This window comes from Channa argus, chromosome 8 (assembly GCF_033026475.1).
Source record: "Channa argus isolate prfri chromosome 8, Channa argus male v1.0, whole genome shotgun sequence".
NCBI classification, from domain to species: domain Eukaryota; kingdom Metazoa; phylum Chordata; class Actinopteri; order Anabantiformes; family Channidae; genus Channa; species Channa argus.
The window spans coordinates 18,287,455-18,304,191 of record NC_090204.1 but is presented as its reverse complement, the minus strand read 5'-3'; the positions used below and the strand labels follow the sequence as shown (position 1 = coordinate 18,304,191).

Here is a 16,737-nt window from a genome sequence, read left to right as displayed (position 1 = left end):
CACTTACAGTTCAGAGGCGATGGAGGAGTTTCGTGACATGGATTTAGGTGACAGATCATAGTCACTATCAGAGCGGTAGAGGAAGGACTCTCTGCGCTGGTTGTGACCAGGAAAGTTGGTGTGGAGGACCAGACCAGAGCCAGGGGAGGCCTGGGGGTCCAGAGGGCTGCAGCTGGCAGATGGGCCATTCTCTACATCAAAACTGTAAACAGGAAAAGAGGAAAAAACATATGGTAAAAATAGATTTACTGTCATTCCAGCACAGATTGATAAAGCAGAGAGAAATCAGTTTTATTTTTGGTCAGGACTGCTGGTGTTTTCTAGCACCATCAAAGTACAACACAGTCTGTCATAGTTAGCAGAAAGTAAATGAACGGAATTTTGAGATTATTGTAAACTGCTTTTGGCTTTTTTATAGTTTTCCCAACTAACAGTCAATCAGGTGTTTATGACTTTTCTGTTTAGTGTTGTTTTTATTAAGAACATGACCACAAAGTCATTAATGTGAAGCATGACAAAAGACTAACAGATATTATTTTAATGTGTATTTAACGTGATCATTCACTAATGAACATTAGCAAAACAGATTTCAATTCTGGCTGTGGTGAAAAGTTTTCATCTGCATCACTGGTCTTTCTGCTTAATCCCAATAATGAACACATGCCAGCAGGAGGAGCGCTAGCTACACTACCAACTCTAATAACTAGAAACCAAAACACTCTGAAGGATTATTCGTGATGATTTCCCAGCAAATATATCCAGAGTATGTGTAAAGGTCACAAATAATTTTTTTTGGAAGCTGCGTGTTTGGTTATTTTGTGTATTTTTCTTGCTTCACTCATCCACTCTGTTTATTATAATGAAATCTGGAATGCATCAGTTCATCTGTGCAGGAGGATTTCATCACTGCAGCTGAAACACCCTTTTATTCTAATAAAGAGCTTTTGTTTTGGAGAAAACTTTAAAATTTGCTGTTTTAAACGAAAGCCTGTAGCCACTCAATGATTCTGTAGGACATTCATGTGCAACTTAATGCACAAGACTTTTAGTGCTTTCTATCCAAGGATATAATCAGCAAATTCGTCATTTCTTTTTATGTGAATCTGGCTATCAGCTGTAATTATACATTAACATTTAAGATAAAAAGAAATAATGAATATAGGCATACAAACCCCAAAATATAAAGTACTGAGGTCCAAAGAAAACTAGTTACAGTAGTTTTAAGATGCTTTTTGAGAACTTCATACAAATTCAAGGAGTCACAAACTGCAAAACACAATCTGCTCTCAACTCCTGACTCCTCCTAGTGGTGAAGAGACAAAACAACTACAGTATTTTAGTTTCAGAAGGGCCCCACAAAACTATACCTAAAATTTTAATCTAGCAGCAAAGGCAAGAGGCTGAAATTCAGTCATGTCATCTATCCTATGTCTGCTTTTAGTTAGTCACTGGAAAGCTCTAAAAAAAAAAAGGTATTGTTCAGCTAAAACGTTTCGAAATAAACTGTTCTCTGCAGTGACATGCTAATAGTGCCCGACAAAGCAGGATGCTTTGATCTGACATTTAAATGGTGAACAAAAAGGTTTCCTTACAAACCTTCATATGTCTCTTTTTTCTTTTTATGTTTCATTATGTTCACTACAAGTAGCACGTAGCATTTTCTTTACATAAGAGAAAACTTTAAAGGGAAGTGTGGAAGTGTTTGGGCCTCATACATGCGGACACACGCAGGCCTGTGCTATGCATTCAATACTCTACTGCTCTGCCCTCCGGTCAAAAGTTTGTGCGTTATGATCACGTGTACAGACAACTAATTCTGGAAAACAGTGCAGACGGGTTTAGTCAACCACAACACAGACACACTCACACACACATACGTCAACTGTCCGGTGTCTCGTTTTAGACAGATTAACATTGTAGATAAAGATATACTCTACCAGGGACATTCAAAAGGATGACATTTTCATAGCAGGGCCAGGAAAAATGTCCTACAGGACCAAAGCTCTGTCTGGCTTTTAATAAAGACAGCGAAAAAAAAACATGGTTTGTATTTTAGCCAAGACTTCTCTTGAGAATGTAGATGTTTGAGTTTATTTTTTGACTGCTGGGAGTGGGAAAAATTTGAAGATGGGGTGAAGAATTTTAATAATCTTGTAACCATACCATTGTTTACAAGCCAGGTTTAAACTCACTCGGTAGCCACAGTCTAAAACTTGAGAAGGAAAGAAAAAAAAAAAAAAAACCTTCTCAATAATGTCAGTACTGGAGTTAATGTACCACATGTGAGATGCTAAGCGACACTGTCAGGAGACAGGGGCTCTGTTCCGTGTTATTCATGTGCTTAACAAACCAACACATCAGTCACATCCTCGTGAGAGTCTATACAGTCGTGAGTCACAGTGTTATGATGGGTTTGTGTGGTAAGAGGAAAAAACAATGACATGTCTAAGTATATGAATGAGATCAGCTTGGGACTAAGGTTTTGTCTACATCCAGTCCATTGTAGTAGTTTGACAATACAGAGTACGTATCATGGTTAGTTAAGCCCATCGTCAAGTTAATTTCATTGCCGAGATCACTCCTAATGACCAGTGCTTTAGGCGTTTGTAAAAGGAAAATTGCTTATTAACAATGGCAAGAGATAAAAATACAATCTTTACATGACTTGTTTGGTTTGACTGAGCACCCAAAACCAGAAGATATTAACAGGTTCACAGTCGAGTGCAACTCTTTGCATCATTATTTGTTTGAAGACTGGGAAGGCCATGATAAAACATTCACTAAGGTGATTGAAAAAATTAAAAAATTGTACTTTGGATCATTGTTTTGTTTAAGGAGCCACTGTCTCTTCACTTTTAGCTTTTTGACTGATGCTAGGAGGCTTTACTTTAAAATCTTCTATTGAGCGGTTTTCATTCTTCCTTCCTCTTTATGTAGAGCTCTATTTCTCTGATCCAGACATACACCCCCATAAGGATGTTTAAAATAATTTACCCTTTGGAATCCTAACAGCACTGGCAGTGGTGCAGAGATGTACATTTTTCAGCATTCCCATTTATTGTAATTTGATGATGATGAGTACATGAAAGGTTGTGCAGTCTGGGGCAGAGGGGATTGACTCCAAGTCACATGCGAGCACATGCAACTTAAGTTGCGTATTGTAGCATTAATTTAAACGGGATTTGAAAAACATCTGAGCTGTGTCTCCCTCGAGTCTGTCCAATTGATGCCAATGTTTTGATCTATATTGGTCCCCGGGTAGCCTTGACTTCAACCTCCCTCACCACAAAACTCCCATTACACTGTTCACAGCTCACAGCATCAGAAACTAAATTCTTAAAACGTCCACTAACTTCTGTAGATTTTCTAAACTTTCAACTCTTGGTAAAGCTCCATTTGCAAAATGAAGAATGAGCTGGGGTTGAAATCTCTGACGAGCCTTAAGCTTGAATACTTGTGCATAACGAAGGCTTCAAACTTAATACCACCTTCACTTTTTAAAAAAGTAAGTTCATTTGTGGTACGGCTGGGTTTTACACTGGTCCATATAACAGCACAATGAAGGGATATCCAACAATTTACCCTTCAAATAACACCAGAAAAAAATCGACGATGAGAACAAAGACCCCCCTGAATAAAAGGTTATGCCCTGCCGCTTTAGTGAATTAGTGCACTTGTCTGAAAAACTATTCTCACTCTCTTTGTTATTTTGTAGATAAAATTCAGAGGCCTCAACATCTTCGATCTAGAATTGAAAACATACAAATGTAAAATGTGAATCTTAGCTTCTTGAATCTAGTTCTTGCTGTGTCAAACAGAAGCTGACTTTCTGCTCAGACACTGGATGAGAACAAGCACCATCCAATCAGCTGAGAGCTCAAGGCCACCACAGCTTTCTAATGTAGGTAGACGGAAGCCGCCAGTCAAACTAGCTTGGCTTTAAGGAATCTGACAATGTGTGAATGCGAGTTTAAGAGGATCAAAGCATCACCAGGATTTATGACGCACTGTTGTGTTTACGTTTTTTTTTAATTTGGTGATTATAGGGTCATGTGTGGCTTTTCTAAAGAACCGCAGGGGTTGTGCACTCGTGGGAATTCGTTACTGATGGGCACATTTTCAAATTACTTATGATCTCTCGTATAGGGTGAGTCAGTCATGTTTTTGATGTTGTGCTTCACTTAAGCCATCAGGAAGTGCACCCTCCGACCCCAGAATGACTGCTTAGGATGACACCACATTCCTTTCCCATGATCCAGCTGCATTTGTCTGACTGAGGAGCAGATGAGCTGCTTTGTTTAATGCTCAAGTAAATGCACAGTGTTATCGTGCCTTTATTATTGGAAACTACCATCTTTATACGGTATGTGGAAGATTACATCTGTGCATAGACAATTTACACATTTTACATTTTCAGCGAACTTTCTGCTAAATAAAACAAAACTAGACAACATAAAAGCTTTTTCTACAGTTTTGTACGTATTATTTCATAGGGATTTGTTACACAACATTCCTATACTTTCACTTTCACTTTCCATGTAATTAAAGAACACCTTCACTGAGATCCCTATAATAAAATATCTCTCAATCTAGCTGACACAACACTTGGAGGAAGCCTCAATTCTGATCACGTCATCTCGTTGCTCGCACTTTTCTGTGAAAGTTGTTATTGTGGTCAATCTGTTTTTCCAGAGTTCCAGCAGATGACATCATCTGAGTCACAGGAAAGTTCTAAACCATTAATGGACATTTACACCCTAAAGTAAAGCCATTAAAAGCAAATTAGTGGAGTTGACCTTTAAGTCTTAACGTTCCTCTCGTCTCCTCACTATGATAAGTTTTAGTACATATTTCTCTTAAAAAGAAAATGTTAATAAAGTTATACATTTGTGTTTATTTGTATGCTGTCTCCATTTAAAAAAAAAAAAAAACACCAACACATCTGGAACTTATTTCTGGTACAATGAGAAACTACCACCTGATGATCTGAGAGGTCTGACTTCTAGTCCTTCACTTAGAAGAAAAATCTAGAATTAAAGTTAAGGAATATGTTGCAATTTGTACATAAAGGCAGCAAAAGTCAAATGTATGCAAAATCCATCACCGGTAATGAGAGACACAAGTTAAACTTTACAGTTATGTCCACATTTGAACGCTCCAGCATTAGGGGACACAGACAGAATGACTTCTGTCCTGCACGAGCTGTTTTTTTACTCTTCATTAAATCTTCATTGGAGTTTAGCTGTGGTTAAACATCCAAGGAAACAAAACAAAAAAAACTGTGAGGCCAGTTTAGGAGGCAAAAGGCAGCTCACAGTCTTGGTTATGGCGAGTTTAATCATCATGACAGAAACATGCAGAACAGAACTGCACTCGAGTGGGCCAAATCAGATTTGACATTCGCAGGCCTTCTGCAGAGGTGTGAATGCAGCATTTAATCACCACAAACAGGCATTTTGCATATGTAGGAACATTTCTCTCATAACAGCAACTTGAAGAAAGCCAACACGGATGGAAAGGTTTGTGAAAAATATTGGGAAATGACTCCACTTCCCAGCAGTGAGACAATGGTGTTGTTTTAGGGAGATTAGCTGACTCTCATTTACTGGTAAAGTAGTACAACTCAGTGTCCTGTGTTTGGATTCATGTGTGAGGTGTTGAATGCAACTATTTTGTGAACATCTGGTACCAAATGTGACAACATAGAAAGATGTTAAGTGTTAAGTAATAGTGCCACTCAAAGTTAAAGTATGATATCATGTTTATGAGAACTGGATGGACCTGGGGTCACAGTGACTTCGACCAAATTAAATTTAAGAAAGTGTAATGCTTTCAGTGTTTGGGTTGGTAAAGCAAAACTCGTATCTCAAATGGATGAGTCAGTAAGTCAGATAAAAGTCCAATAGATTGAAATAATGTCTGAATCTTTCCCCAAATTATTACAACATCCTAATAGACCTCTAAATGTTTATGCATGCCTCAATTTGATCACTCTGTGTTGCTTGAAAGCCATTGATGTGTAACGAGCCATAAATGTCTAAAAACTGTTGGGACTTTATCTCCATATCTGTAGATGTATTTAGTAAGTGTAGATTCTTGGATTTATCTGAGACTTCTTTCACTTAGGCCGAAAAAGTATTTTAAGAAGAAACGGATCCGTTTGCTTTCTAATGAAACGAGAGGGAGAGAGACAGATATTGCCACAGACGGGGAGAAAAAAAAAACGCCGTTCTTATACTTTGAATTAATCCCTTTTCCTTCCTGTGTGTTCTGGTGAAGGGAAACCAGTGACCATTTGTCAGTCAGGTTGTGAATACAGAGATGCCATGGTAACACCTCCTGTTTGTCCAAGTGTTAGCCAAGGTTCAAATATTATTTCTTCAGCGCACACTGGAATCGGATTTTGTTCTGTTATTAAATGAGTAATTCTACTAATGTTAACAATCGGTGATAAAAACCACCTGTTCTACTACATCATTAGCAGGAGGTCTTTATGAAGTGTGTGTGTGTGGGTGTGTGTGTGTGTGTGGGGGGAGTTTCCAAATACTCTTACAAATGTTTGGGCCTTAACAAAAAATGGAGAGATGCCTGGGACAAGAGATGGATCCTGAAAGCACATTTCTGTTTCACCAGCCAGCTTGGTGAAATGTGCCAGAGCTCTGAAACGCCCCAGAAGGGCGGACGAGCTGTGTGAGTGGTCCCATCAGAGCGGGCAAAAATAGAATCCGAATTTTAGGCTCCAAAGATCAAAGTGCGAATGGCCTACACGAATCTACAGCAGAAATATCCCAGAATGACCCGAGCTAGTCCAAGCGTGCACATGATTAAGACATTTCCTAACAAGCAAAGCTGCTGGAGCAAGTATTCTACTTTTACAATCTGGGACTCAACAAATATAAACCTCATTATTTAAAAAAAAGATCTTAATATTAAACCACCTGTAATTGTGGAATGCTGCTTCTACTTCACTTGAAATGATGCAATATGAAAATACTGAGTCACTGCTGACAAGTTGCTACACCATCCAAACACACACCTACACCAAATCTGGATTTATGCTTGAAGCAAGAGGTTAAATAGAGCGTCACCATCTATTCCATAATACACACATGCACCACACATGATCAGGCCTGTTCTAACTTCTATATTCCCAATAACTGGAATATTGTTTGGTATCACATTGTAATGCAGAATGATGGTGGACTATGCATGTTCCCACAGAACTGGGGTGAAACCCAAGTAACTCCAGCCCCGAAATCACGTGTTCACATTTATTCGCCAAAGCTACGAGATGAGCACTTAAAGATCCCGATGTGCTTCAGGATTCTGCTTGGAATCGTAATGTTTCAAGTGAAACTTTAAATTGCCTACTTTACTTCGAATCTCTTCGAACTCAAAATGCCTTCTAATGGGAAAAATGAATTCCCAGTACAGTACAGCACATTTGTGTATTTAAGATAAATATACATGTGACAAAATCAAAGAGGAAAATCAACATTAACTGCCCCAGTAAGTTGTTGGTGAACCACATGCCAGCAGAACAGCTTCAAAGCGCTTTGTCATTGAGCTCTACTGGGGCTCATTCTTTCACTTGGTGCTTTGGTGATGGCACTGGAGTTCAGAATCTGTCATGAGATCTGGACGCTGTAAACGCATTTTCACACCAATTACAGTACAGTGCATTGGATCGTGAAAATAACATCGTGTTAATCCTGCGCTGTTAAAATAAGCACAAGGAAGGACTTTAACACGCACTCGCAAAAGTGCGTAAACAACAGATATTTACTGTAATGTGACTTTGTTGGCTACATCTGATATTGCAATGTCGATTCCCACTGCCCCAAAATGGAAACTTTATTTTTACGTTGAAGCCTGTTTCATGAGGAGCATGTTCTTCTGCCTTACAGCTGCAACAAACACACACACACACACACAAAGAAAAAACCTGAACCTAAACTTCAATTTATACAAACAAACATTACACGCAGAAGAAACCACGATGAGAATCTAATGTGTCCTCTGACCTTTTATTATATGTGCCTGAAAAAGAAACTCAGGACTCCAGCAATGCAGAATTAATAGAAATTAGGCCACCAACATAATCAAGGCCTGTGCCAACTCATTGTACCTACATGTGCATATATAAAGTCATCTACTGCAAGCAGATGCGCCCATACACAATCATTTACAGTCTACAAGCACAACCCTTCTTACACCCATGAAAACACAAGGCAAGAACTGGCCAAAGGTGTGATGATGGTAATGGAGATGATGATGACAAACAGGGGTTAAAAGCGGCCTGTGTGTGCGTGTGTTAGTATGTGTGTGAAGTGAGATCCTGCCTGCAAAAGAGGGTGACGGACACATTTGAACTGAAAGAGCAGAAGTGAAACCTACTTTTAACTTTTAATATAACAGCAAAGATGGCAAAAAAATAAAAAAATTAAACACAGACATGGGAACTCAGCAGGATGCTGCTTTAAAAAGCAAACATTCTTGTGCTGGTAAACTGCACTGTGACGCGTCTCTTTAGGTTTTATTCCCCAGTCTGGGCAGAGTCTGGTCACAGTCCCTGACTTCTCCTTTTGGATCAAACTAATTTGTGTGTGTTGGAACTTCAATTGTGTGTAAATCCATTCAGTTAAACAAATCGTTGTATGTACGGTACATGTTGTTCACTGAGGTAATGACAGATAACCAGTGGAAAATTACACAGTACATTTACTCAAGTACTAAAGTTAATAAAAGTTTTGATGTACGTGCACTTATTTTTTAAGTTGGTGATACTTCAACTGCGTTTCAGAGGAGATGCATTTTACAACTGTAGTTAAAGAATAACTTACACAAAGTGTCTGTCAGATTGTTGACACGTTTCTTCGCCCGGCAGAGCGGCGGGGCTGGCTGATGTGTTTTTAATCCATTTTGGACAACAAGGTCTGCAGCAGACTGACTGACATTAAATGTGAGTAGAGGCTATTCATTTATTGTTGTTGGGAAGTGTCCTTTTTATGGGTAATTTTCAGAGGCGATAACCTCATATTATTGACAATGCAACTGGTTGTTTCAAAGCTTTTTGGCTTGTGACGTTAAAAAAATAAAAATAAAATTCTATTCCCTTCTAGTGCACTAATCCCACAAGTATCCCGCAACACTACACTACTTTCTGCTAACAGTACCAATGTCGATTGACTGACTACCGAGTGAACTACTTATAGTACATTATACAGGGAGTAGGGGATGAGTGAGTAGGGGGCGATTTGGGACACAGCCACTGTCTAGCTATGTCCTCTTGAGACATCACAGGTACTTTTATTTCATTTGAAGTTTGCACTACTTTTACTTGAGAATCTGTCAATTAACAATCTGCTTCGTCTTCCACCAAAATACTGTAGATAACTAAATGTCTTTGATGCCGTGCACTGCCATCAGAAGCCGTACCATCATCGTCATTAGTCACAGTCGTCCTTTGTGATCCTCCCAGTCATTAGTTACAGTATAATCACTTATCTTCCTCCTCATTATCTTAATTGAGATAATCACCATTATCATCACGAAACCCACTTGGTGGCGATGGCGTCTAATTTCAACTGTGGCGAGTCACTCAAAAATCAAAAGCTCTAACCACAACAGACTTGTTAGTCCTTGCCACATACTTCTGTGCATCCATCTCCATAACAACATATTGTAATGTAAGTAAAGTGCACTGCAAATAAAATACTGCTGAACCACAAGCTCTACAACACAGTGCTGCACTCCACCCATGGGCAAGCAAGTACAAAACACAGCTATTAAAAGTCCTACACTGAAAAGCAAAATGGGTTCCACACTATCAAGAAATCAGATTTCAAATGCTGACAGCTATTTAGCATGTAATGAAATATAAGGCAGAGCTGAGAAGCAGCCTCAAGGTCGGTTTTGTTTAGTTTAATTGCACAGTACATAACGTTGGATACCAGATTCTTGCAGCTCTGGATGACATTTTCTGGCAGTTTGCCAACAGCTGTGACTCAAAATCTCTATTTAAGACAGACAGTTTTTGGTTTTGTGACCATTTACAATCATTTTGCATGCAACACTGCTCCCCTGTATACACACAGTGTATTGATATAAAGTACTGAAATGTAGTTTTACAAATGAGCATGAACCAGTCTAAATACAGTTGCGTACATACTGGTCTGTAACCACATATAACCATCAGCAGAGGCTCAACATTTAAAGGAAACTAGCACCCAAGAAAACACCCCGTACAAATAAAAGAAGTGATTATTAATAAAGTTCTGAAAGTGAGTCGAGTACACACTGGAATTTTTGCTATTGAATATTTTTTACAACCCCAATTCAAAAAAAGTTGGAACTGTGTAAAATCTAAATAAAAATAGAATGCAATAATTTTGAAATCTTATCAACCCATATTTTATTAACAGACCATAAACAGCATATCAGATGTTGAAACAGATATTTTACCATTTTATGGAAAATATTAGCTCATTTTGAATTTGATGGCAACGACATGGAAGAGAGGCAACAAAAGGCTGGAAATGTAATTGCTGCAAATAAAATTTGTATTTGATAACTAACAGTAACATGATCCCACCATCTACAGAATATCATCAAAGAATCATTCAGGGAATCAGGAGTGTGCAAGTGAAAAGACCAAAGGTTAAAACTGGATGTGCGTGATCTTTGGGCCCTCAACCTTTCTGAGATGTGTTGCTGCCATCAAATTCAAAATGAGCTAATATATTTCATGAAATGATAAAATGTCTCAGTTTTAACATCTGATACAGTATGTTGTTTATGTTCTGTTTAGAAAATCATTCCATCCTTGTTGTTTGTCCAATTTCTTGGAACTAACGTTATATTTTCCTGCTCCGGGTTTGCACCTTGGATTAGTGAGTGCACATCTGTTCATATGATTATTATCGTTACAACACCGTAAATGACTTTTTATTTAAGAAAGTATTTCGCCTGAATACCGGCATGCTTAAGAAATTTCTACAGATTTAAGGATAAACAAGAAAAGAACAGTGGTAAATGAGAACCTTGACCTTTTGCAGAAAAGGGGGAAGTTTTTAAAAAAATGATTACTGGACTTGACTTTACTACACATTGATCAAATGAAAAAGATACACAAGAAATAAGACAGAAATACTGAAAGTTAAGCTGAAGAAATTACAAGTCATTGATAAGCTGTAGCTACGTATCTAGAGGGAAGCAACAGAGTAATTTTCCAGCTTTGAAAACGAGCTGAACGCGTACGGAAATTAAAAAATATGACCCAGATGCAGATGACGGGACAGTTTACATTTCGAGGAATAAAAGAAGACACATCACGTCTACATAAAACCTGAGGACGACGCCACTTCTACCCAGAACATTTGTTGACAATTGAGACAGGTGATCAAGGCACTTAAGACCAGAGCCAAACCAGTACATTTTTTTAGGAATGATGCCATCTGCGTGACATCCAAGATAAAGAAAGCGACAAGATAAAGTAAAATCCTAGGAAACAGACCTTTCCAAACAGAGGACTTACTTTTGTACACACATGAATCGAGTAAATATTTTCAATTTAAAAAGGTCGATTGGTTGATACACCTTAGCTTATTTTATTAATATTACTCCGAGTGGATGCACAAAAATATTTCTATTTAATGCTACTCTGAATACTTGTTGTTGTTTTTTTTTTTTTTTTTTTTTTAGTTAAGAGAAGTACTGAAAATGTAGTAAAAAGAAATCAAACGGCTATTAACGCCCAGTTAAGATATTAAAAGAAAGAAGGCCGATTAAGGGGGAGTTCATGTACAACTAAATAGAACAGACTATGTTTCTGCAGCTGAAAGACAATTCAGTAACAAGGCACTTTATAAACTCTTACTATCTAATCCCATGGTGCGAAAACATCCTACCATCCCTTCCTGAAGTCCAGAGTCTCACCAACCTGCCAGGACGACCTACTGTTCTGTCTCAGGGCAAAGGTCATTACTTGAAGCATTTGGTCAATTTGTAGATTTTTGTTTTTTTTTTAAAAATGAGGATCTTGTTAAAACTCTACCATCCTATGTAACTTGACATAATAAAACAACTGACAAATATTAAATTACCTAAAGCATAATGTCCAAGCCATAAAATCTTTCTTACTAATGCAAAAAGAATAATAAAAGTGTTGATACTGATTCAATTTATTTTGAAATTCAATTATTTAATGTTTGGCAATAGACATTATTTGCAATGTCAGAATGAGGTCACAATTTGCATCTAATTATGCAAATTATTTATATGCTTGTGGGAACACAGAAATGTTTGCTTCAGAGGTGATATATGTGTTATAGAGATTTATTTTAGAGATCACATCAATAGCACACATGCAAAACTGAAGTTAACAATAGAATAAAGAGAAAACTAGATACATATTTCAAAATGTTGATATCAGTAAACAAGCATAAATGATTAAATGTGTCAATCTTTCATTCAGAGCCATGCAGTAATAACATTCTGCATGCCCACAGTTATCATCCTAAGAAAATGACGACTAATAATCTGAATTGACAGATTGTTATAAAAAAATGGATTTGTACAAAAATACAGGAAACTATTATTGGATTCCATTGAAAAGATGTCAGACAACAGAATCTCTTTTACATTAGAACGCAACAGTACTACTGCAGAGAATGAAAACTTAATAAAAAGACTACGACGCCTATAACATTTAGCATGTTTTCCGACTTGTACTACAAAGATATTGGTGATTTATTGGTTCAGTCAACATAAACACAACCCACTAAAACAACAAACTTTCTTAGGATATTTGCACTATTTTCATGTGAGGTCAGTGGTTGTTCATATGTTTAGCACTAAAGATTGTTATCATCCACATACAGGAAGGAAGTATGAGTGCAAGGAATTCATAAATTGTACGACCACACGTCACTTGCTCAAATGCTCATGTGGACCACTAAATCAGAAGTCATCCTAAACATAGAACAGCTGAACATAAATTAGCAATAAGGAATGGGAGGCCAGATTACGATATTTTTGAATTTTGAATGAATGTTTAATGTGTTTATAGGAGATTATTTTATAATTTAATGAAAGTAATATAAACCAAAGTCTTGTGATTTGCAATGCTTCAGTCTTTGAACTGATAGGAAGCTTTGACAGCGCACATGAGCTGCGATGCATTAAAATATAAAATTGAAGATCTGGAAGTTCGTTAAGTGCACTTTTTTTGCTCCTAACCAATTTATATTTCCCTGCTCCCGGTCTGCACCTTGGATTGGTGAGCACACAGCCGAGGAAAGGATTATAATGTTTTGAAAAGGAGCGGTGACCTTTGTTTTTATGCCATAGGAATCCGGGTCCCTGTCCAAATATTTAGTTAAGCCCATCACTCTGGGAGATTATCTGGTCTAGCAGGACGTGTGAGAAATGATCCATGAGAGACGCACAATGTGGAGGTTAATTCATGCCCACACATACCAGGAATGGCACATGTAAGCTGCATACGCTATATAGCAATAAAGCCACATGCAGAACCGGTGTGAGAAAGCAGTCATTGAGAATTTATCCCCCAGCACCAAGTGATTCAGCTCTACCTGCCCAATGGTTCATAACACCGAGTACAGAAACCACCTGTATACTTCTCCTTTTTTTCAGGACAGGCCTGTACTTTCCACAGGAAACCCTCAGTCACAGAGATGGAAGCCACCCTGGCAGAGGTCTCCAGAGAGTCTCCAGACTTTCAGGAATACAAGCTGGGCTATTTTATTTGGAAAAAAATTAAGAATGAACATTTCTGTTTGTCTGTGTTCAGAAAGATTAAGGTTTATTTTCTCATGTTTCATTTCATTGTTTTGCTTACTCTGCTCGGTTTCATGTTCCTTAAAACTTGCAAGTGCAGCCTGATGTGCCTCTGGCTGAGCTAAAATACCCACAATCCTCCTGAGGTAAGACCCAGCCTAGTTTTTCACACTGGTTTATTTCTTCTCTGGCTCCAACGTTCAAAAGCAGTCTTCATTAAAGGTCATTACCAGTTTGGACCATGTCGTGCTTCGCTTTCTGCTTATTTTCCCTCACAACTGAGTTTCTAGAGTCCAATGAAAGACTTATAAAAGAACTCACCTATGGCACTTCAATGTTGTACAAAAACCATTATGGCTCTGCTAAAGTCAAAACTGCAATGATAGGGAAATGCTGAGTCATAATGTTTATACAGTAGATGTGCTGTATGTCTTATCACAACAGAGCAAATAGGAAAATAAACCGTTACATCATGCAGGTGAGATAAGATATTATCCATCGCTAAATACTGTACAATGTTTAGCTATGTTTTAGATTTTAGGTTGGGTGGTTAAGGCTAAGACAACTGCAGATCTATCGGCGTCGTAGCCAGTCAAGAACATTTTTACACTGTGGCTAATGAAAAAAATGAGGATAATAACCAAATTTATCCGAACAGTTCGAGAACTATTTGAATGGCAAACTACATGCTTCTTCTAACTGTACAGACTCTGCCTACCACATATTCAAAACCAAACTTTGCAAAGCCCATCACATCACAGCATAAATTAGATTTTGTCACCCAAACATGTGGTAATGCGTCTAACCACATTGCAGTTAGGGAGTACTACAAAAGGAAAGGAAAAAACACGTGAAAAGATTGGTCAATGTATAGGAAAAAGGAAGTAGGACTACACACAGACTGGATACGTTTAGCAATAGGAGGAGTTTAGGGAGTAGACAGTCCGGTGTAACTACAAGGGTAAAAACTTAAATGTGATACAGCGTGCGTGTGTGTGTGTTGTGCATGTGTGTGTGTGTGTGTGTGTGTGTGTGTGTGTGTGTGTGTGTGTGTGTGTGTGTGTCCAAACCTGGGAGCATGGCTGTGGTTGTTGGCATGGAGTTTCCTGATGACTTCCTCACTGAAGTCAAAATGAACCCTTCCTCTGGCACAGGGTGAACGCCGGTACATCGCCCTGACACACACATGCACTCATGCATACACTAGTCTGCACATACCATCACATGCGTAACCGCAAACGCACTTAACTAGAGCACACTCAAAGTGATAATACCACAAGTGCATCACTTTACACTCACAGACCGACTTCATTAATTTTGCATCACGCACACATCGAGTCTGGAAAACTATTGGTTGCTGTACTATAGCAGGCAGTTCACACACACACACACGTAGTCACACAACTAGCCACTCGCAATGAAAACCTTCAAATGCATCCAACTCCAACACGAGCACCATTGCACACATTCATCTCATATGAACAGCAATGCTAACGTCACTCACTCAGGCCTCACAATCAACACGGCGATTAAACCTGTTACAAAAGTTACTCAGCAGATTATCCATCAGACACCCCCCATCCTCGGTGGAGATGAAAGCAGCACACAGGTATCCAAACACTCAGTCTCACTTCACACACTCAAGAGCAACAGAAGCAGAGCTCCATACACCACATCACTGAACTCTGTAAGTCCTTGTTCACACTCTGACTCCCTTCTCACACACACACACAGACACACACACACACACACACACACACACACACTCTCTCTCTCTCTCTCTCTCTCTCTCTCTCTCTGTGCTCTCTTTGTGGACTCTTCACTTCGTCACAGGCTCTACTTCCTCCCCATGATGTGTGTGTGTGTGTGTGTGGAGCTCTGTTCCCTTCAGCTTGGCCCAGCAGAGTAAAGAGGAACATTCAAAATCTGGAGAGGAATCACTGGATTGGAGTCATTCAGTCATAGCCTCAGTTACCAAATATAACAAATATACTGTGTGTAAAAGTGCTGTAATGTATAACCCTAAAAATTTGAACATTTACAAAGGTGCAACGGATGTCTTTGCTCCTGTATATACACAAAAAGGACAGTTTATTTAAACCGTTGTATTGGAATTAAATCACATATTATAAACATGTATATGAATGCTATAAAAGTGTAGTGTATCTTTTGAAAGGCCAAAGTGCTGAGTTTTGACTAACTACCTTACTGTACTATAACTGTGAGAAAGAGGCAGCATCTGCCGCCATCACAGGTGGCCACCATGCCTGATGATACCCAGGCCCTCGTAACATTACAGTATATCTGTTGTTACAGCTTTTTGTTTCATAGTAGGCCATACATGAGAGAGAAAAAATACAGTAAAAGACTGTTCTCAACATGGAAACCGTATAGTGTAATATTGAATATTTTAAAAACAATACACAAATGAGAGAGAATGTGCTGAATGTAATCAATGCATCATCATTTTTTAGCATGCTTCCGTTAGAATTTTCTGTTTAATAAAGATAACTAATGCAAGATACAGTACGTATAGCACTAAAACTACATTCACAGCAGTCAAATCCAATTTTTATCTTCAATATTTTAGCCCAATATACAAGCAACATATACAGCATTACAGTTTATTGGAGTTTATTGTGATAGGATCCATCAACTACAGTAAAACTACTTATGCTGTTTACAAATGCAAAGTAGAAAACCATGAGACTCATTAAATCATATTGTATTATATTATTGCCTATACCCGCTAATTTTGGTGAGTGAGAAAACTGCTGACATTGTTACCACGATGACGAGTGATAAACGGTCTAAGACTAACATGAGACACGATAAACAGCATCATTTAATTTGGCTTTAGCACTTGGGCTTATTTGGTTTTATAGGTTGTGATCAAGATTGAGGCCATGTTTTTATCCGTCCTTGACTGCGCGAGGT

General features: G+C 38.3%; 1 protein-coding gene across 3 annotated transcripts in view; it reads right to left on the bottom strand.

The window, feature by feature from the left end:
• The window catches only part of pde4ba (phosphodiesterase 4B, cAMP-specific a), a 157,822-nt gene that overhangs the window by 58,587 nt on the left and 82,498 nt on the right, over positions 1–16,737 (bottom strand). For 2 of the 3 annotated variants that reach the window (XM_067514488.1, XM_067514489.1), the window contains one exon: positions 8–202. In XM_067514488.1, coding sequence (XP_067370589.1) covers positions 8–202 — 195 coding nt within the window. Of the gene's footprint in view, positions 1–7; positions 203–14,870; positions 15,525–16,737 lie in introns of those variants that run through there. The other variant, XM_067514490.1, reaches the window with a different exon arrangement.